This window comes from Panthera onca, chromosome A2 (assembly GCF_046562875.1).
Source record: "Panthera onca isolate mPanOnc1 chromosome A2, mPanOnc1 haplotype 2, whole genome shotgun sequence".
Classification (NCBI taxonomy): domain Eukaryota; kingdom Metazoa; phylum Chordata; class Mammalia; order Carnivora; family Felidae; genus Panthera; species Panthera onca.
In genome coordinates, this window is record NC_138340.1 from 54,299,215 (window position 1) to 54,321,190 (window position 21,976).

General features: G+C 56.2%; 1 protein-coding gene across 2 annotated transcripts in view; it reads right to left on the reverse strand.

Moving 5' to 3' along the window:
* Nucleotides 1-19,345, reverse strand: part of PLXND1 (plexin D1) — a 60,032-nt gene extending 40,687 nt beyond the window's left edge. The window contains exon 1 of one of the 2 annotated variants that reach the window (XM_060631835.3): nucleotides 17,864-19,345. In XM_060631835.3, coding sequence (XP_060487818.2) covers nucleotides 17,864-19,183 — 1,320 coding nt within the window. In that variant the 5' untranslated portion in view covers nucleotides 19,184-19,345. The remainder of the gene's footprint in view (nucleotides 1-17,863) is intronic. The other variant, XM_060631834.3, reaches the window with a different exon arrangement.
* Between the last annotated feature and the right edge of the window lie 2,631 nt (nucleotides 19,346-21,976).

Below are 21,976 nucleotides of genomic sequence, written 5' to 3' on the forward strand. Positions count from 1 at the left end.
GCAACCAGGGGGGTTTCCTTCTCCCAGGTCCTCTGCTCTGACCCCGGCACCACCATCCAAGTTCCCAACAGCTCACCAGACCCCAGACTGAGCCCCTCCCCTCCTTCCCAAGATACATCCCCCCACCTGCCCACATCACAGATGGGCAAACGAAGGCAAGGCGAGTCCAAAGGCACAGCCCTGCCATCTGCATCAGCCCGGTGCCACCCCAAGTGGCGACCCAGTCCCACCACACACTGGAGTGAGACCAACGCAGCTGGTGACCCCAGTCCTCAGCCACTCCCTGGACTCATTCCCACCTCCCCCCGTGTCTTGTTGCTTCTTCCAAAGGATCCTTGTGCAGTTTGCACAAAGATACAAAACAGGCCTCCAGGATGCACCTTTGAGAAGATAACTGCGCAAATCCACAAGGATGCAGACACAAGCATGGTTTAGAAGAGGAGGCGGGGGAACACAACCTCAGTGTCCAGCAGGATTGAGCATGAAAATAATGGCGCATGGTCCAGGAGGGCTGCCCCCACCCCTTGGTGACACCTCAGCTCTGTATGGATTATGACGGAAAGATAGCTGGCTGAGAAAAGTCACAGGATATCATAGGGACCATTTTGGTAAAGCTAGTGCATACACAATGAGGTAACGGTCACAACAGTAGACACATTAACAGGCTGTGTTTACTGAGAACTGAGATTGTACCAGGACTGTGCATCGACTCCCTAAATCCTGGCAGCCCTATGAGGTCCCATGTCACAGATGGGGAAACTGAGACTCACAGGGGAAGGGGCCTGCTCTGGATCAGTTGCAATGTCGTTCTTCTACGATGAAAAACTGGCAGCAGACTTGAGCCACACCTCGGCCCCCTGGAGGCTGGGATGTGGGCATCGGCGGGTCTGAGCAGGGATTCAGAAGGTCACCAGAATGTAGCATCAGAACTGGCTTTAGGCTGTAGCCTTAGAGTCATTTTGCTGTGGCTTAAAAAAAATTTTTTTTAACGTTTATCCATTTTTGAGAGAGACAGAGACACAGCACAAACTGGGGAGGGGCAGTGAGAGGGAGACACAGAATGTGAAGCAGGCTCCAGGCTCTGAGCTGTCAGCACAGAGCCCAACGTGGGACTCAAATTTACAAACCATGAGATCATGACCTGAGCTGAAGTCGGACGTCAACCAACTGAGCCACCCAGGCACCCCCCAAAATTTTTTTTTCTTTTTTTTCTTTTTTTTTTTTTAACGTTTATTTATTATTGAGAGACAGAGAGAGACAGAGCATGAGCGGGGGAGGGGCAGAGAGCAAGGGAGACACAGAATCTGAAGCAGGCTCCAGGCTCTGAGCTGTCAGCACAGAGCCCAAGTGGGGCTCGAAACCACAAACCACGAGATCATGACATGAGTCGAAGCTGGATGCTTAACTGATTGAGCTACCCAGGCGTTCCTGTTGTGTGTGTGTTTTTTTTTTAATTTCTCATTTATGCTTTTTGTAAGCCTAAGCCACTGGTGATGTGCCCGTATGGGTTTTGCTCTAAAGCTCAGCTAGTTTTCAAAAACAAACAATAAATACGAGGTCCGCCCGTCCTTGGGTGAATAAATACAATTTGGGGCCCCACAGGCTTCCAGGTGGGGCCTGTATCCCACAGCGTCCCTGGGGGGCCAGGCCCTGAGCCCAGAGGTGGGGGAGGGTGGAGCTGGGGCCACCCGGAGGCAGGACCCATGAGTGGGTGGTCTTCCCCAGGATGGCTGGAGGTGAGCAGGCAAGCCACCTCACTTCTTCGAGCCGCAGTTTATTCAACTATTAGGTAGGTACATCTCTTGCACCCTCCCTCACAAGAACAGGATGAGATCATTCACCATGAAGCGCCTGCACTGTGTGTAAATGCTCCAGAAGTATTGTCAGACACTGTTGCCATTTCAGATATGAGTGTCACTAAAATGATTATTATAAAGTGGAATTTGGAACAAATTGTGCCTACTTCAAAAGTTTTCCAGCTGGACTGCCCAGGAGCACCTTAAGTTAGCCCCTCTGGTCTGGACCCACTCTGGCCTCAACCTGTCCCCCTGAACAAGGGAGCCCTTTAAAAATGCAAAGAAATGGGTACCTGGCTGGCTCAGTTGGTTAAGCATACGGCTTCGACTCAGGTCATGATCTCCTGGTTTGTGAGTTTGAGCCCCACATAGGGCTCTGTGTTGACGGTTCAGAGTCTGGATACTGCTTTGGACTCTGTGTCTCCCTCTCTCTCTGCCCCTCCCCCACTTGCACACTGTCTCTCTCTCTCTCTCTCTCTCTCTCTCTGTCAAAAATAAATAAACATTAAAAAAATGTAAAAATTTTTAAAAAATGCAAAGAGGTCTCTCCTGCTTGAAACTTCTGATGGTTTACACAACACTCAGAATAAACACTGGATCCTAATCCTCCCTTCAGGGGCTATGGGCCCATCTAAGCCCATCCCATACCTTCCTCACCCACACTCCTCCTCCACTCCAGCCACATGGGCCTCATTTCTGTTGCTCATACACTGGGCCCTGCCTCAGGGCCTTTGCCCTTGCTGTTCCCTCTGCCTGGGGTGTCATTCCCAGACAGTGTCTGGGGTGTCACAGAGTTGGCTCCTTCTTGTCTTTCAGCTTCAGACCTACCCTGCCTGACTTTATTCTGTATTCCCGAGGTGGGGGTCAGCTGTGGAAAGAGGGTGCTGAACCACTTCCCCGGCTGCCTCTCCCAGGTCCTGGGCTCACCCCTCAGCAGTCCTGCAGCTGCAGGGAAGAGGTGAGGGGGGCACTGTCAGCAAGCAGGCAGGAGAGTGGGCACTTGGGCCCAAGGCCTGCCACGAGGGAAGCTTCTACTAGGGGTTACATAACTTTTCTTCACTGAATATGGATTACTTGCGTCATGAAATAATAAGCTGTTTTAAAATTAAAATTGTAAACCCTTGCCTGGGGGACATGATTTTCCTCCCTGAGCTCTGAGAGAGGGGGAGGGAAGGGAAGACCCGGGAGGCCCCAGATGACACCTCTGGGGTTTTCTGCCCTGGGCCTTGCAATGGGGGACCCCAGCCAGCCAAGAGAAGCCGGACAAGGCACCCAGATCACAGTGATTTGTGGGCTGGGCGGCAGAGTGGATGAGGCAGGAGCACGCTGGGAATCCAGCTCTCGCCTGCCCGCCCTGACGTTCACAAGCCATTAATTCTGTACCGAAGGAATTTTCTAAAAAGCCTTTCCTCCAACTTTTTTTTTTTCTTATCCTAAAAATAAAATCTAAAAAAAAATTTTTAAAGGAGAAGTAACCCCTGTCAGCTGCTCTGAATGATCTGTGCTCTGAGGGGGAAGCTGACTCCCCGACCGGCAGGAGAGATCACAAGGCTGCAAACTGGCTCAAAAGTGGAAGCTGGGAGACATGTCCACCAAGCAGGCGGGAAATGCCTCCCCTGCTGGGGGAGTGGGCTGCAGGCTTGGGAAAGAGGAGACAGTGGCCTTGGGGACAGGACAGCCAGCCCAAGTGTGGCCTCAGCCGAACTCGGTCTCCAGGGGCAGTTAGCTCCACAGGCTCAAAATACCGCCCGGACCCTATGACAGACACTGTCTGAAATTCCTCCCCTAGCACCCGCCTTCTTTCAAGTCTCACTTTGCGTAGGTCTTTCAAAACACAAATGCCCCTGAGAGCAGGGGAGGGCCGGCCGATCACAGCAGTCCCCTCCAATCCAGTGGAGCCACCATTCCAGGCACAAAACTGGTTAATTCCTCTCCGGAATAAAACCCTTCTCCAGCTCCTGGCTGTCCTTAGGAGCAAGCCTGGCATTCAAGGCCTTTGGATCTGGTTCCAACCGCTTAAGCTTCAAGTCTTGCTCTTTTCCTCTGTCCCACCCTCTGCTCTGACCACACCAACCTCTGCAATTCCTCAAATGTGGCCACACCTTCCCACCAGGGCTCCTGATCCTTCATAATGTTATTCCCTCAGCAGCCAATGCCCTTCCCACACCTCTGAGCCCTCATACTTCCCCTGGCCCATCAGTCCCCCTTGTCTTGGCTCATGTTATTCCCTTTGTCAGACATGCCCAGGCAGCAAGTTTTTCACCAGCTTTCAAGATGTGCCTCAAAACACACACACACACACACACACACACACACACACACACACACACACACACACATATCCCCTCTTCTGTGATAGCACTGTTCTGGTCACCACTTTCATTTATCATGATAGCATAAACATGAGTTTCTCCAGGGTGGAGACTACACTCCAGGGTGAGTGTTTCCTAAAGAAAGGAGACTAATTTTGACTAAAGTGTGATTGACTGTATTCAGCTGCTGCTTTTCCAGAGATTGAGAGCAACACTGCCATGCTGGGTGCTGGAGAACGAGACTGACATATGGGCCAACCGTATGCCTAGTGTGTGTGTGGCAACACGGGAATCGGGTGTTCAGACCCAGGCGGCACCTGGCTGGTACTTTTAGTTCCTCTAAAAGCCTCAGTTTCTCCCTCTCTGAAATGGGATGAGCAATAGCTGACTGCTGGTCTCAGCTTTTTCCTGAGAGCAGGACACACCCTCCCTCTTCAGCTAGCTGCCTCCTGGGGCCAAAGCTCTGCTTTGCCCACTCTCCCATTAAAACTCTGACATATTGATTTCACTACCAACTGTAATTGTGTTGACTTTCTCTTCCCAGGAAGCCAGTGGGAGCACGAGCTTCAAGAGCCCAGTTTCTCAGGCCTCTGCATCCTGCCCACGGACCCCACCAAACCTCAGCCCCACCGCAGGTGGCTCCGAGGAGGATGAGGCGGCAATGGGGGGCCGGCGTGGCAGGCTGCAAGGCCCAGTGGTTCCGTCCTGGCGATAGACTACACCGGCTGTTGGGGCTTTGTGCTTGGGAATTGAGGACACTTTTCCGCCTCAAGTTTTTGATGGTTATTGAATCGAGATCCCAGGAAAGTGAAGTTTAACTGTGAGGACCTGGAAGGGCGCAATGGCTTTCGGGTATTAAAAAATATACCTGGGCTGGGGCTGGACCAAACCCCCTTCTATTCACCCTCCACGGTGGCCAAAGGGAGCTTGTAAAACTGCAAAGCACTAAATGCAATGTGGGACCCTGGAAAAGAAAAAAAGAATATTCGTGGAGTAAAGTCTGGAGTTTAGTTGAGAGTAAAGTACTAAGTTGGTTTCTTAGTTTTGACAAATGTACCATGGGAATATAGAACCTCAGCAATGGGGAAAACGGGAAGGAGGGTATGCAGGAATTATCTGTCTTTGTACCTTTCCTATACATCTAAAGTTATTCCAAAATAAAAAGGTTATTTAAAAAAACAAACAAGCAGGGGCACCTGGGTGGTTCAGTTGGTTAAGTGTCCAATTTCAGCTCAGGTCATGATCTCAAGGTTCATGGGTTTGAGTCCCACGCTGGGCTCTGTGCTGACAGCTCGGAGCCTGGAGCCTGCTTCAGATTCTGTGTGTGTGTGTGTGTGTGTGTGTGTGTGTGTCCCTCTCCCGCTCTCATTCTCTCTCTCTCTCTCTCTCTCAAAAATAAATAAACATTAAAAAATTTTAAAAAGAAAAAACCAATCACAAACCAATTTGTGTCACCTCTGAAGCTCAACAGCCTTCCATGGATCCCTAGTGCCCTCAGTATAAACCCAAACTTTGCTCCTGGGCTCTCAAGACCCTGCTCCACCTGGCCTGCCCCCCTCCCACCCTGGGGCTCCTCTCAGTGCTGTTCCCTGCCAACTCTTCCTTCAGCTCGGATAGCCAAAGAGGATGAATTCTCCGTCAGGAGACTGCTGCAGAGACAAGGACTAGAGGAGACGGAGCAAGCAAGGATCAGGTAGGGTGGTGATGGGGGTCTGACAGGCAGCCTGCAGGGGGCCACAAAAGCCACTAAACTCTGCAGGATTGTTGTTTCACACAAAGCCCTGTTGAATAGCCCCTACCCCCACCCTTCTTCAGAAGCCCTGAGGATAAAGGGGGAAGCATTGTCAAGGTTCACCCATGGTACCCAGGTTGGGATTTGAAGCCACGCTTGTGACCCCAAACCCAAACTCCCCCTTCTAACTTTAGCCCCTGCAGTTTCTTGGAAACCACAGCTATTGGCTATGGCTCCAGATTCCACTAAGCCGACGCCTCCACTGACGATAAACTGAGTCATTGAAAGAGCCATGGGCCTACTGTGTGTCAGCCCAGGGAGGAAACAGGATGGACCTGGCTCTAACGGGCATCCGGCAATGACCCCACACCAAGGAGGAAGACGCCTCCTGCCTGGGAAGGAAATACCAGCACCTCCCAGTGGGTGATCAAGATGCTTATTTCCTGGAGGGGTGGGCGGGGACAGAATGTCCAACTGAGCCACAGAAAACAGTCAAGAGGCCTGGCTCCGAGCCAGAGGTGAAACCGAGGCATAGAGAGGGGCAGAGGCTTCCTCAGGACAACAATGTGATAATTCCCTACCTGACGCCAGGCTGCCTGAATCAGGCAGGAAAAACCTAAGAAGTAGCAATGGACACAGCAGCTAGGGTAGACCCTTCCAGAGTTTCAGAGAGGAGCACCTCTGTACCCCTGACCCTTCTCTGGAGGAGGTGGGTCACCCGGCCCCAGGGCACTGAATTCATCAAGGCAAGCTGAGACCATCTGGAAGGGTCGTGTCAACCTGCCAGCCAGGCCATCCTTAGCACGATATGTCTGTCTAGCCACAACTGGCACCCTAGACTCTGCCACCAAGCTGGACACAGCCTGGAGGGACAGCCCCCAGGCTGAGATCAGGGGCCTGGCTGGATTGAAGATCTGCTGTGGGTAGGCCCCAAGCAGAGCTACCTCACAGGCACACTCTTGTTGTGTTCCCATTTTACAGACAGAGAAACTGAGGCTCCTGACGTACTAACTCTTGTGGCTCATTACTCGCTCTGGGATGCCACATCCCGTCTGAGCCTCAGTCTCCGCATCTGTAAAGTGGCGACAATAACAGCACCCTCCATAGAGAGCTGCTGGAAAGAGCTCAGCTCACAGCAGCCCTTGAAACTGACAACCGCGGATACTCAGTAAACGTTCCCAATTAGCGGTGCAGGTCACACGGGAGCCTGGCAGGACAGACAGTTCCACCACTTCCCAAAGTCAAGCATCTACCCTCACCCACAGCGAGGATGGGTGCTGGGAGCTCGGCCGAGGCCTGCTCCGCTCAGGCCTGCCTGGGAACTACTACCACAGCCGCTGACTCAAGCAGCCATTGTTTTGTTAGCTGGACGTGGCCCCCCAGACACCCGGCTCCCCCTTCTTGAAGCTGTTTCTCATTCTGGCCCAGCCTGGCCCCATTTCCAGCCCTGCCCCCTTCCCCTCGCACCGCCCCCACCCCCGGGGGGTCCCAGAGGAACACAGTGTGGGATGGGCAGCCAGCAACTCTTCTCCTCTTCCCTGGGCAGGGAAGTCACTCCCTCTCGCCAGCTCTAATGGGGGGGGGAAGGGGGGAGGAAGGCGGGCAGAGTGCTGCGGCTCCAGCCCCTCCTTTCCCTGGAACAGTTTCTGTCCCAGCCTCTTCCCCTGGAGGGGATGCCGGCCAGGAGAAGCTGAGAGCCGCAGCTGCCTCTCTTGGGCACATTTGGCCTCCTTCCTTCTGGGGCTAAGGGGCCCTGGAGAGTGCAACTCACACCCTGCTCCCTGTCCCCTGGGTGTTGGCCTCCATCCCAGAGGAGGGGACTGATTGTGGACATGGCTGAGGGGACAGGGCTGGCTTGAGGCCCTCAGCAAACATCTCTGGTCTGGGTCCCATGTTCTGGGGACATAGAGGGGACACACTGGTCCCTGTCTCCAGCTGCCCACATCCCAGTTCAGCGACCACCCCCAAGTCAGGAAGGGACAGCTTTAAGATAATCAAGATACAGTAGTATAAACAACACGACCATAATAAGCAGCTACGGTTTACTTTGTGCCCCTGCCTGTGCAGCCTCATTTAACCCTAATAAGTCAGTGCTACTTTATAGCAAAGGACACTGAGGCACAGAGCAGTGACTTGTCCAGGGTCACACAGCCAGAAGGGCCAGATGTGAGCCTCAAACCTAGGCAGGCTGGCTACAGAGTCCTCACCCTTAACCCCGGCCTCTCCACCCAACACTCTGCTGGGCATTGTCAACGGCTGCTGGGAGCCTGGCTGCCTGGAGCTGTAGAGGCCCTTGGTGGCAAGCTAGGGAAACCGAGGCCAATTAAGGAGATGGCTACCTCTGGAGACACAGATGTTGGACGGGCCCCGGGTGGGGCATGGGAGCAGAGGTGACCTCCAGAAGGCCATGCAGCTCCTTTCCCGGGCCTGGCCTCCAATTCAAGGCCTCTGCCCACTGCCCCCCCATTATTTACCGATCAGAGCAGAAAGCACTACATGATTAACGCCCCGCTGGGGCCTCGCTGGGCCTCATAATGGAGCTTCGAGCTTCCTCCCTCCTCTAGCGTGTGATTTATCGTGTTTCAGGGTAAAGGATGGTGGACTGGGAGGGGCCAGCCCCGCTGGCCCAGCAGATCTCAGTGGCATCGAGCGTCAGCGGGAAAGTGGGCCGTGCAGGGGCCCATCCAGGCAGCCTGTTGGGTTCGGCCCTGGCCCAAACACGGACTTTGAAAAAAAGAGAACAGCCACACTCCGGGGGTAGCCAGGATCCAAATGCACGTGGCTGGTGCCAGGAGACTTTCTAGGCCTGTCCCCACACGGCACCGGCTGGTTTCCATGGCAATCCCCACACCGTTGTCAGAGCTGGAGAGGCCCATGGGAGTCACCTGGTCCAGCCACAGTGGGGGCTCTGGGAGAGAGCCTCCTGCTCCTGCCAGCACCTAGCAGGGCTGATAAGGGGCCAGCAGCTATGGAGTCCCTTCTAGAACCAGATCAACTATGTCTCACTCTTCTCCCAAAGCCTTGATGGCTCCCCACAGCCCACAGGACAGCATCCAAATCCTTGGCCTGCACCCCAGACCCCACACACTCTAAACTTCATCTCTGCCTGCTACCCGAGCCATATTCTACCACATCTCTGGGCCTCTGCCTCTGCCTGCCTTCCCCAGGCCCATGTGCCATATTCCTGCTCCACCATCCCCCTCCTCCAGGAAGCCTTCCTTGACTCCCTCAGAAGAGGCTGGTCAGTGTGCAACCTTGGTTGCAGCATATCTTCTGTCATGATCTCCTCTCTGACTGTCTGGGAGCTCCTGGAGGGTAGGGGCAGAGTCTGATTCATCCCTTTTGGGGGGCTGTCATGTAACAAAGCTGAGTCCCCTCCTATACTGCCACACTCTAGACAACCCTCCACCAGGAGCAAGGACAGACAGAAGACGCCGCTCAGGAGGTGCTGGGCTCTGGTGGGTGAAGGCGGAGGCAGCTGCAGTCCTGGGGAATAGAAGCCCCTCACCTGGGACCATGCTGGGCACTGGGGCTCACTGGGAAGCTCTCAGGACTCCTCACAGCAGCCCCAGCCAGGCTACAGCTTCCCTGGGTGTCTGTTTCTTCACCTTTAAAACAGACCCATTCAGGGGCACCTGGGTGGCTCAGTCAGTTAAGATCCGACTTAGGCTCAGGTCATGATCTCATGGGTCTGTGGGTTCAAGCCCCATGTGGGACTCTGTGCTAACAGTTCAGAGCCTGGAGCCTGCTTCAGATTCTCTCTCTCTGTCTCTCCCTCTGCCCCTTCCCTGCTCACATTCTGTCTCTTTCTCACACACATACACACACACACACATACACATTAAAAAAAAATAGACCCATTCACCTCTTCCCACTGTGGCCTTGAGGGCCCCTTTGGATCACATCCCTTTAGTCAATGTTTTGGGAGGAACCAGGGAGTAAAGGTGACGAGCACAGGCTTGCAGCCAGATACCCGCCCCACCTTTTACCCACTGTGTGACCTCTGGCATGTCACCTAACCTCTCTGGGCCTCTGTTTCCCCTTTCTGTAGATGAGGTATAACACTCATCTCATCCCATTTCTGGGGAGATTTAAAAAAGATAGACTATATACAAAGAGCTTTTGTAGTACGTCTGACACAAAGTAAGTTCCCAAGAAACAGTAGCATTAACCGCGATAATAATGATGCTGGCAGAAGCAGTTCTGTCGGTGAGCGCCTCCTTGCCACCCCCCAGACCAACTCAGATGGGGAAACTGAAGTCCGGAAAGGGGATGGGACCCCTCACCGCCAGGGCCTCAGGCTTTCATGCTCCTCTTCCATACACATCATGTCTGTCCTCCCTCCAACAAACAGAACACAGAACCTGGCCAGTTTTCTTAACCTTTGTGAAAACCAGCAGCCACGGGCCAGCAAATCTGACTCTTGGAGAGAGTTTTTGCAGGGAGCTGATGACGACTGACACAGTCTCCGCTGAACGCCAGGCTGCCCCGTTCTTCCCTATGTTGAACCCATTCTACAGGTGAGGAAAAAGAGGACCAGAGGAGGTAAGCGGCTTGCCAGAGGCCACAGCTAGGAAGGTACGGAGCCAGGATTTGAATTCGGGGTGTCGGCGCCAGGGTCCAGCACTCATGTGCCACTTCGGGCCTGCCTGGGTGTGGCAGGTCCTAACTGTGGTTAAGGCCAACACAGATCCTTCATCCACTCTCCTAGCAAACCCTGGATGGTGAAGTGCTGCCCTGGAGGGAGGCAGCCTTCCCAGCCCCAGTACCCGGCTGGCATGGTCCAGGGCGGGGCTCAGTGCTGAAAGACATTTGCCAAGTCGTCATTCAAACTGACCACATCCCTCACTTGCACACTCAAAGGGGCAGGAGGCTCACTCGTTCCAGAGCCCAGAGGATCACATTTTTAGCGATGAATGCAACTAGTGCTTCCCCGCCTTCCCCACTTCCTCAAAAGGCCTGATCAGCCCCTGCCTCGACAGATGCCCCGGCCAGCCTCACCCCACTCTGGAACTGAGTCACCACAGCAATAGCTCCCAGCTTCCACCCGGGCCCGTGTGGAGGTGCGACCACACAACGGGGTTTCTACAAAGGGCCACGCCCAAGTCTCCACGGGGCAAGGGTAACCGAAAAACTCCCAGCTGAGAGCTCACCAGCCATCGCCCAGCATGGACTCTGGGGCCAGACAGCCAATCTGCAGATCCCCACTCCCGCTAACCAGCTGTGTGGCCCTGGCCCTCAGTTTCCCCATCTGTAACAGCACTTCCTGCCTCATGGCGGGAGGGGTGGGGGGTGGGGGTGGGGCTCTGAGTTCAAACACACTGGTGCTCACGAAGGGCCAACACAGTGACCCCACTCAGAACTGGGAGCCCAGCGATGATTATTTTTCAGCCCCAGAGAGCTGACCAGGGCACCTTCCCTCCACACACCCCTTAAGTCCGTCAGATGTTCAGCATCTGCCCGGCCACCAGCAGTGACACCGTGCCCACTCTCTCCATGTCTTCCTATCTCTGAGCTCACTCGGCTGGGGCGGCCCTGGACACACCCGCGCCTCACCCCTCTGTCTCGACCACCTAGGTCACCTTTAGGACCTGGTGTGATCCCATCTCCTCCAAGAGGCTGACCCCTTCCTCTGAGCACTCCCTGCTCTGCTGGCCATTTTGCATGCCAAGCACACTTTTCTTAGACATAGCTTTTCCCTCCTGTTACTAATACCTCCTCCTACCATTTCCTGGGCAGTGCATGTGAGATTTTAACCTGCCCATATCCTCAGAGGGAGACACTGTTCCATTTACAATGAGGAAGCACGAGGCCCAGAGAGAGTAAATGACTCTCCCTGGGTCACACAGTTTATGGGCAGAACAATGGGACTCGATATCTTATACCTGGGAATCAGGACTGGTGACCTTACCAGGGTGCACTGGGATATTAACCATCACCTGGCCCAAGGCCTGTCTGTCTCTCTAGGCTAGAAGATCATCCTGACCAACCTTGCTGGAACCCCCTAGGAACCACCAAGTGTCTGCTTGTACCATTGGCCACAGGGAACGCTCCCAGCCCCCAGCCCGACTCCAAATGTAAAGCCCATCTTGGAAGCTCTGTCTCCCTCCACCTCCACCCAGCATTTCAGCCCCTAAATTGGTTCAGAAAACGCCTTCTTGACGATGAGCACCCACCCACAGCATGCCAGTTTAAAACAGCCTGAGGGTTTTTTTTCCACCTTTACTATAAAAAGACACCTTGAAAATGCAGCATTGGCATTTCCCTGTTGGTTTTCCTTTTGGCTTAAAAAAAAACAAATACCACGGTCACTCAAAGGTTGAGAGGAAAGATTCAGGGAAGAGAGTTAGACTCAGCCTGCCCTTGCCTTGCTGGGTAACCCTGTGCCTCACTTTCCCCATCAACAGCACACAGCAACTCCCCAACTCACTCTCACCTCAAACATGAACTGAGGAAAGGGATCCAAGCCACACGCAATGGAGGACAATTTTCTCACTCAAAATCATGCATGCAACAGCCCCAGATAATGCCGGAACCAGGGACAAAGCTGGGGCCCTCTGAAGCCTGGGGCGGGGCGGGGGGATTTGACAAGGTTCCCTGCTTCTGACCTCACACCTTGGCAGCTCCTCCCTTCTCTGGTTCTCTGGCACACTCCTGGATGGAAGGGGGCAGCAGAGGCTAAGATTTCATGGTCTTAAATGTGGAGAGCAAAGGATAAATCTCACCAGGTGAGAAGCTACAATGTCTGGGATCACTCTGGCCAAGGCTCTGGACTCGTGGGGTCAAAAGACCCCCCAAAACAAGGGTGAAAGGCTGGGCTTCCAGAGGCCCACCCGAACCACCTCACTTGGAGGTGAGATGTCCCTGGGGAACAGGCAGAAGTGCAGGGTCCAGTCCCCCATGCCTGCCCCACTGAGACCAGCCGGTGCTGGAGAAGTCAGGCCAGATGGGTCTGGGAGGAAAGGGATTCCAGGGCCCTAGATCTTGCCCGACACTCCAGAAGCAAATTAATTCTCTCCCCCACAGGCACCCGACTGCATGCCTTATTCCAACAGCACCCACTTCTATCCCGATGCTGGGCCGGACTGGGCAGCCTCCTTCTCTACCCTGTCCGCCGCTGGGGCTGCACCCTGGCACCCAAATCTGTCTTGAACCCACCGCTTCCCTCTGTGCCCTCAGACCAGGCCGTGCACAGCCCCTGAGAGCAGGGCCTGACACAGGCCTTCACCACTGCACCCAGTGCCCACCACAAGGCCTGGCACACAGCAGGTGCTCGAGAAATATTTGCAAGTCAGCGAGCAAATCTCTAGCCTGGAAGACAGCACCAGCCCTCCAACCAGTCTCCCTGCCTCTCATCTTTCCCCTCACCAGCCACCTAGGGACTCGCTAAAATAATTACATTAAAAACAATCATAGTACAGTTAACCTTTATTTTTTCTATGTTTATTTATTTTTGAGAGAGAGACAGAGCATGAGCAGAAGAGAGGGGGAGGGAGACACAGAATCTGAAGAAGGCTCCAGGCTCCGAGCTGTCAGCACAGAGCCTGACACGGGGCTCGAACTCACAAACTGTGAGATCCTGACCTGAGCCGAAGTCGGACACTTAACCAACTGGGTCACCCAGGCGCCCCATAGTACAGTTGACCTTTAAAATTTTTTTTTTTTTTTAACGTTTATTTATTTTTGAGACAGAGAGAGACAGAGCATGAACGGGGAGGGTCAGAGAGAGGGAGACACAGAATCTGAAACAGGCTCCAGACTCCGAGCTGTCAGCACAGAGCCCGACGCGGGGCTTGAACTCACAGACCGTGAGATCATGACCTGAGCCGAAGTCGGCCGCTCAACCGACTGAGCCACCCAGGCGCCCCTACTGGGTCACCCAGGCGCCCCATAGTACAGTTGACCTTTAAACAATGTGGGTTTGAACTGCACAGGTCCACTTACATGTGGAATTTTTATAGCACGGTACTGTAAATGTATTTTCTCTTCCTTCTGATTTTCTTAATGTTTTATTTTCTCTAGCGTACTTTATTGTGAGAATATGGTATATAATACACATGGCATATAAAATATATGTTAGTCACTGTTTATATTATTGGTGAGATTCCCAGTCAACAGGAGGCTATTAGTAGTTAAGTTCTGGGGAGTCAAAAGTTATGTGCAGGTTTTCGACTGTGCAGGGGGTCGGCACCCCTAACCCCTGAGTTGTTCAAGGGTCAAATGTAACTGCAAACATGTGCCGGGCACTCTACTAAGAATTTTACAGGTATTAGCTCATTTAATTCCCCACAACAGTCCTATGAGGTAAATGCTTTATTATCGCTCCCATTCTACAGAGGGGGAAAGTGAGATGCTCATTCAAAAATTTTTTAAATGTTTATTTATTTTTGAGAGAGACAGAGTGTGAGTCGGGAACGGGCAGAGAGACGGAGACAAAATCTGAAGCAGGTTCCAAGCTGGCAGCAAAGAGCCTGACACAGGGCTTGAACTCACAAACAGGTGAGATCATAACCTGAAGTCAGCCACTTAACCACTGAGCCACCCAGGTGCCGCATGACGTGCTCAGATCACAGTACTCCTCTGGCTAAGACCCTTCATAACTCCCACCTCCCCAGGATACAGTCCCAACTCCACAGTGTGGCCTCTCTACACCTGCAAGCCCCGCCCACTTCTCCCAGCCTTCTCTCACATCCTCCCCACTCCCCCCACCACAGGGACCACCTTCCATTCCTCCAGCTTTCCTTGCTGTTTCCTACTTCCATGCTTAGGCACAGGCTGTTCCCTCTGCCTGGACCCTTTCATCTTCTGCCAGCTTCATGTAGCCGACCCCTGCTCATCCCCCCACCTCTGCATTGATAGCACCTCTCCCAGAGGCTGTGATGTCCTCTGTCAGGGCTCCCACTGTCCAGCTTTTCCTATTACCCCCACCCCTGGCCCCCTGGGATCTAAGTGCATGGCCACATATTTGTCCTCTGCTCACCTGCATGGGCCACGAGAGCAGAAACTGAGGCACCTCTGGTCTCCAGCACATAGCACTGGCTGGGGCACACAGTAGGGACTTAGGAAGTGTCTATCGAGGCCTCCATCTGGGGCTAGAGGTGGGAAATTGTGGGGTCTTTACTGCTACAGAACAAGCCAAAAGAGGTCACTGCTGTCCAGGACCAAGCCCAGACCTGTGTTAATAAGGCCCCTGGGATAATACCGACAAGAACAGCAGAGAGCTATCAGGTGCTTACTACATGCCAGGTACCAAGCACTTATGTTCATTCATTCATTTAGTTCTTTAAGCGGTCCTTAGAGATTTTGTTTTTATTGTCCCCACTTTACAGCATAGGGAACTGAGGCTCAAAGAGGTTAAGTCACTTGCCCAGGTCACACAGCTGGGAAGTGACAGAGTATGATTTGAATCCAGGAAACAAAGTCCAAGTTCTTAGCCTATAACTGGGGAGCTGGCAACAGCCTGGAGCAAGAATAACGGATCCCCCTCCACACTCCCCACCCATGGCTACACCAGAGGCCCAGACCCTCGGGCCTTGGACACATCTGGGAGATACTGCCCAGTGGCACTGATCTGAGCCCACAACAGGGCATGGGAAAAGGGAGAGAGGTGTGGTGGGGACACAGGGAGTGTGGCCGAGGAGGACCAGGAATCCACCCCACCTTGGCATGGGGAGAAGGCCGAAGGCCGCTTTGTCCCTGGGGCTACGTCCCTGGAGAGGCCCTGCCCCTCTAAGGAGAAGGAAGCCCTAGCCCACTTCAGCAGAGTGAGTCACTGCACCAGGCCAGGCTGGGGACCGTGGGAACCAGGACGATTCCTGCAGAGGGGGAGGGGGATACTGCGGTGGCGGCGGCCTGAGGAATCCCATGCATCAACCCACACCAAGGGCCTGGATGGACACACAGGCCCTGGAAAGGCTAAGGAAGGCCCAGGGGCTGGCCCGACCTCAGCCCTGGCTACCACAGTAGGGTCTTCCCTCTGTAGAGCAGGGACTGACTCCCCACTCACCTCCTCTGGCCCTGAGACCCCCAAACAAAGCTTGTACCCTCAAACGCACCCCTTTGGAGGATGTGGCTCTGAGGAGGGGAATGGTAGATGTCCCAGTCACAGTGCTGGGCAGTCAACCCTGACCTGGCCAGCCCCCGTGGGTGGCGATCTGCCCTGCTCACCCACCGTGACCTTTTATTTTCAGGGCAGTCAGCCAGCTGGTGGTGGACGGCCATGGGAGCACGAATGCAGGAGAAGGAATCTGCGTTTTCTCAAAGCCCCAGTGTTGGGCACGCCCACGGGGGAATAATTAATCTCATGAGATTCTTCCCACAGCCTGAAGACCATGGAGGAGAGACAGGACCGGACCACGGGGGGCCTGGCCCCAAGGAGGGCTCACCAGGAAAAGGCTGAGTTCAGCATCTTGCTGAGGGAGAAACTGAGGCTTCCTAGGGGAGTGGCAAAGCTTGGGGTTGAAACGGACTCCCCAGATTCACGTGAGGGTACAGAGTAAGGAGAAGGCACAGGGTTCCACCTCTCAGGGCCCCCTGAACAAGTGACCCCTTGCTGGTGGGCTTTCTCCAGGGGAACTGCACAGAGCTCCCTTCTCCCCCACTGTGTCATAAACCTCCCCCAAGGTCAACACACACAGCGATCCCCCACCTGGCCCCTTCATCTCTGTTCAACCCAGCCCCAGCCTCCCGGGCCTTGTTCCCACCCCCCAGCTTTGCTGCCACACCTGGCCCTTCCTTACTCCCTCCTGAGCCCCTGGCACTCTCTCGCCCCCTGCACACCTCAGTACTGCACACAGTCCTGTTCACCTCCCTCTACTCTCTTGGCCCTGGCACCTCCCCACCCCAGCCACCTGAGACCCCTCCAACACACTTGCACGCGCGTACACACACACACACACACACACACACACACACACACACACACCTCCGAGCAACATGTCCATAAGGCAGCAAAGAATGGGTGGTGTTAAGGACACAGATGATGAGGGTAGACAGCCTAGATTGAAACCCTGCCTCTGCTAGTTCCCAGCTGTGTGATCTTGAGCAAGCTATTTAACCTCTCTGTTCCTCATTTTCTTCATCTGTAAAATGCGGATGAGAATAGAGACTACCTAAGAGGGTAGTTATAAGAACCAAGACAGTTATGCCATTTGATGCACTCAGTAGGCATTCCACAAGTGTTGTCTTGCTTGTCGTGCCCATGTCTGGTGCATGCTACATGCTCAGTATATATGTGTTGAATGAGTGGATAAAAATTGGCATCAGGAACACACCTATTTGCCAACCAGTGGCCTCCCCACAGTACCTACTAGTTCCCAAACACCTGTGTTCCCTGCCACATACATCCCAGTGCACACCCAGGCCCACTCTGCTGCACCAGTGACCTGCAGGACACATCCACCTGCCCTACACTCCTGCATAACCAGCTCAGGGACACACGAGTCTGGTGCATACACCCCGTCACTCCTCTTTGCTGCACACCCCCACCCATATCTGCAGGGCCCTGGTGCACACCGGTGTGCACACCTGCCACACCCAAGCACACATCTGCCAACTCCCAAGGGCAGCCCTGATAGGCTCACACAGCCAGCCCAGAACACACCTCTGGTCAGACATGCACTCACTTGCTCTGCACTCTGGACATGCCTAGGACCACCACTGCACACCTGGGCTAACACATGCTCTCTCCAGTGAACACCTGCAACCTCGACCCCTCCTACACACCTAGTTATGCTCACCTGTAACCCAGTACTCTCTCGAGTGCCCGCAGGCACACACCTGTACCATATTCGCACCAGTGCCCCCACCCTGGCTGACACCTATATCCTCGTGAGTACACCTGGGTCCCGACAAATGCACCGTGGCCCAGAGTACATACCTGGGTCTCCACACGGACATCTGGGTCCCACACGTTCACACCTGTGTCCCTCTCAGCGACAACGCGCCCAGTTACCCGCACGCTCTCCCTCCTGCCCCCCCACCCCCACCCCCACCCCAGCTGATGTCCGGCTCCCTTGGCGTACCTGGATGTTGCGCTTGCGCTCGCAGGCCGGCCCGGTGCCCTGCACCACGCTGTCGAGCACGGCCACCACGTCCGGTGCGGGCTCCACGAAGCAGGCGGTGCGCGCGGCGCGGATCGCGGCTTGCACGTCGGCGAAGCGGAAGGCGCACAGCGCGGCCGGAGTCGAGCGGGACGCGGGGGACCCCTGCGGCCGCTCGAAGACCGCAAAGAGCAGCTCGCGCGCGGGAAAGACGGACACCAGGCGGCTGTAGAGGTCGCCGCGGCCCGCGCCGCCCGCGCACTGCAAGCCCAGCTGGATGTAGGACTCGGTGAGCTTCTTGGCGTCGCCGCCGGCGCCGCGGGGCAGGCAGATGCGCGCCAGCAGGCTCCGCGCCTGGCTCTCCTTATCGCCCGCGCGCGCCTCGCTGTTGAGCGCCAGGTACGCGTAGGACGGGGCGCCCGGTGGCGGGTCGGGCGGGTGCAGGAAGGCGCGCACGAAGCCCAGCTTGTGTTGCTCCTTGGCTCCCTGCTTGATCTTGAGAATGTTGTCGTCGGAGGGGTTGAGGTCGAAGGTGAAGAGCTTGGCCAGGTCACCGCGCGCATCCAGGGAGCGGATGGCGATTTCGGGCGTGTTCTCGAAGCGGTGGTCCTCCAGGCTGCGGTTGCGCGGGAAGAAGGCGCTGCCGTAGCCGGTGTACGTGGCGCCCACGAGCAGGCGGCTGCCCCCTGTGCCGGCGGCCGGCGGCAGCACCAGCCCCACGGTGGACGCGTTCGGGTGGTTGGCCGCCACGTTGAGCATGCTGGGGAACACGGTGACGGGCTCCGCGGGCGGTGCGGCGGGGGGGAAGCGCACGGCCACAGCCGAGATGTTGCCCCGGCGCCGCAGCTGGCAGAAGCCCTGGTAGATGGACCCGCACACGACCACCAGGCCCTGGCCGGGGTCCAGCTGCAGGATCTTGTTGTAATTGTCGGTGAGGCGCCGCGGGTGCTCACACGAGGCCTGGGGCAGCTGCGGGGCGTGACACAGAGGGCTGTCGGCCACCGGGCCCACGGCCGCCTCGGCCTCCAGGCTCAGGTTGGCGCCCGACAGCTGGTAGAGGCGGTTGACGGCCGCCAAGTACACGGTCCCCGCCGCGCCGTCCAGGGCGAAGTTGTTGGTGGGCGTGGGCGAGGGGAACCGGCGTTGGATCTCCAGGGCGCCGGCCCGCGCCGCCCCCAGGAGCAGCAGCAGCGGCAGCAGCGGGCACGGGGATGGGGCCCGGAATGGCGGGCGCGGCGGCAGGGGGCTGGCCGCGGCGGCCCGAGCGCTAAGGGGTGCGCCGCCCGCGGCGCGACGAGCCATCCGGGCGTGCGCGGGCTGCGCGGCGCGGCGAGTGCATGGGGCGCGGCGCGGCCGGGAGCCGGGAGCCCGGAGGCGGCAGGAGGCGGGGGGCGGGCCCGGGCCGCGAGGCGCTTCCTGCCCGCGCCAGCGGCCCCCGGCCCCCGGCGCCCCGGCCCGGCTCAGCCGCGCCGCGCAACCCGGGGGCGGGGCGGGGGCGGCTCCGCTGCGGACACGCCCTCGCGCCCCGCCCCCGCCGCGCCCCGCCCGGCCGCGCCCCGCCTCCCGGGCCCCCTCCCGCCCCGGGCCCACCTCTCCAAGCGCCCCGGGCCCCTTCCCGGGGCTGCCCGCGGACCCCGCCCCGCCCCGCCCTCCCACCTCCGGGCCTCAGCTAGGCTGTCGGTGGGTCCGGCCGCCCCGCGCCCTCCAAGACTCTCCCGCGCGGCGCCCGCGGCCCCTAGGCTCCCTTTCCCGGCGCTGCCTCCGCCTCCGTCGCTCGTTCCTCTCGCTCGTTCCTCCCTCTTGGCCGCTTGGCCTGTGTGGCTCGGCTTGTTTCCTTTTTTCTTCCTCTTTCTCCCTGGTCTCTGTCCCTCTTAGTGTCTCCCTGTCTGTGTCTCTCCCCTCATGGCCCCCAACCCCGTGTGTGTTGTCTCCCTCTTTTCCTCGGTCTCTGGCTCTGCTTCCCTCTCTCTGACTCCCTTTTTGCCCTATCGGTTCTCTTATCACTACCCATTTCCCCCTCTCCCTTCTGTTTTTCTGTCCCTGGCTCTCCCTCTCTCTCCACGGCTCCCAATGTCTCCCATCCCTCGGAGGCCCCTCTCCTCCATCTCTGTCTGCCCCCATTCTTTCCCGCTCTGCCTTCCTGATGCACAGCCTTCCCTCGCTTTCAGCATCTCACGCTCAGAGTCTCTCCCCTAATACTCTCTTTCACGGGACACTTGTCCAGGCCTTAGAACCCTGGGCCAGTTGGGCACAGGGCACCACCTCCTCAGACTCCACGGTCTGCCCCCTAAACCTCAGCCCCATAAAGGAGGTCTTACAAGCGGCAGGGACAGAGAGACAAAAGCTCAAGGGTCAGACATACAAATCAGCAAAACATGGAGAAAGGAACTATTTCAGGCATGTGCCAGGCCATGGGGCAGGCTGGGCTGGGCTGGAAGAGTGACACCCAGAGTAAGGCCTTGGCCCTGGGGGGAGAGGGGAGTGGCCTCAGGAGGCCCACTGTCACCTCTGTGGAGACCCATCCCTGTGGGCTGCTGCCCCTCCACCCACCGCATCTGTCCAGGCACATCACCTTCCCTCAGGACTCGAATCACCAAAAATCCTGCCAGGTTTAGTGCAAGATCAGCGGAGTGAGCTGGCACTTGGGCCTGCTTCTCCTTTCTTTGGGTCTTTCTTCTTTCACCTAGAACAGGTAGGCACTGAGTTCAGGGGCAGGCAGCAATGATCCCAAGGTCACAGAGCCCATTTGCGAAGCACCCACGGTGCCCAAGCAGAGCTTGTCCCCTGCCAGGCACTATGCCAAGTTCTTTACATGTATTGACCCATTTAGTCCTGACAGACGCCTTCTGAGGCTGGTGCTATTATTATCCCACCTTACAGATTTGGAATCTGAGGCCCCAGAAGGGAAGGGACTGGCCCAAGATGCCTAGCTCACCGGGAGCAGAACTACAATGCTTGAAAGATGAAGTCTGTTGGCTCTGAGCCTCGCCCAAATCTCTCCCAGCCCCACACCAGCTCTGGCCTGTCAGAACCAGGGAGCTCCCATCAGGGGGCCACATGGCACCAGGAGTCCCTTGCTCTGAGGGTGTTCTGGCCTCAGCTCATTTGTTTCCACCTGGCCAGGAAGGAAGGACAGAGAGCCCTCTGTGCCCCAGAGGGTAGGCAGGAAAGCCCAGACCTACAGCTGTCCCCCTTGTTCCTCATCCCAGCATCTTCATCTTCCTGCCTCCAGCCTCTGCCCATCACGTCCGCCTTTCTCCAACCCCCTCTGTCGTCCCCGCTAGCCACTGCTTTACTAGCCAGGAGTGTTCAGCTGTAGGAAATCAGAGGCTCTGTTTCTGGTGCCCTGTCCCCGCTGGGCTCAAGGCCACTCAAGGGACAGCTTGATAGGATATCCCAACCTCCATCTCTGGATGGGGAGGGCTCATGTTGTGCCACCTGTGGGAGTGGACTGGGTGCCCAGTGTACCTCCCCCACCCCTTCTTGGAGCCCTCCCCATCAGTCCATCTGTCTGCCTCCCTCCTGCTCTTATCTTTCTCTAGACTTCCCTACCCCATCTCTGTTTTTGTCAGTCTTCTCGCTCCTCCCAGTTACTCTCTTTGTCTCTCTCTCCCCTAGTCTCTTCCCACCCCCCTCTCTTTCCACTCTGTCTTTGTGTGTGTATCTCTCTGTCTCTGTCTCTCTCTGTCGGTCTCCCTCCCTATCTCCCACCCCTCTCTCCCTCGCTCGCCCCTCCTAGCTTCCTTCCTGTCTCCGGGCTCATCTTGCCACATCCTGCAGCTCCCCCCACTGAGCCTTGAGGAAAATGCTCTGTGTTGTCACAGCTCAGCCTAGTGCACATGATTCCTGGCACGTTGGACACAAGCTACCTGCCAAACTGAGCGCTGGGAGCTCAGGAGCTACCCCAGGCTGGGGGCATGCAGGGCCAGGTTGGGCACAGGCTGGGTCCAAGTGTCCTCTCAAGCTGAAGTGAAAGTGCTGTGTTGACTAAGACAAGGCACTTGGCCTCTCTGAGCCTTAGTTTCCTTGTCTGTAAAACAAAAACAATCATAATAGCACACAGGCCCCTGGGAGGTTATAAGATATAAACAACAT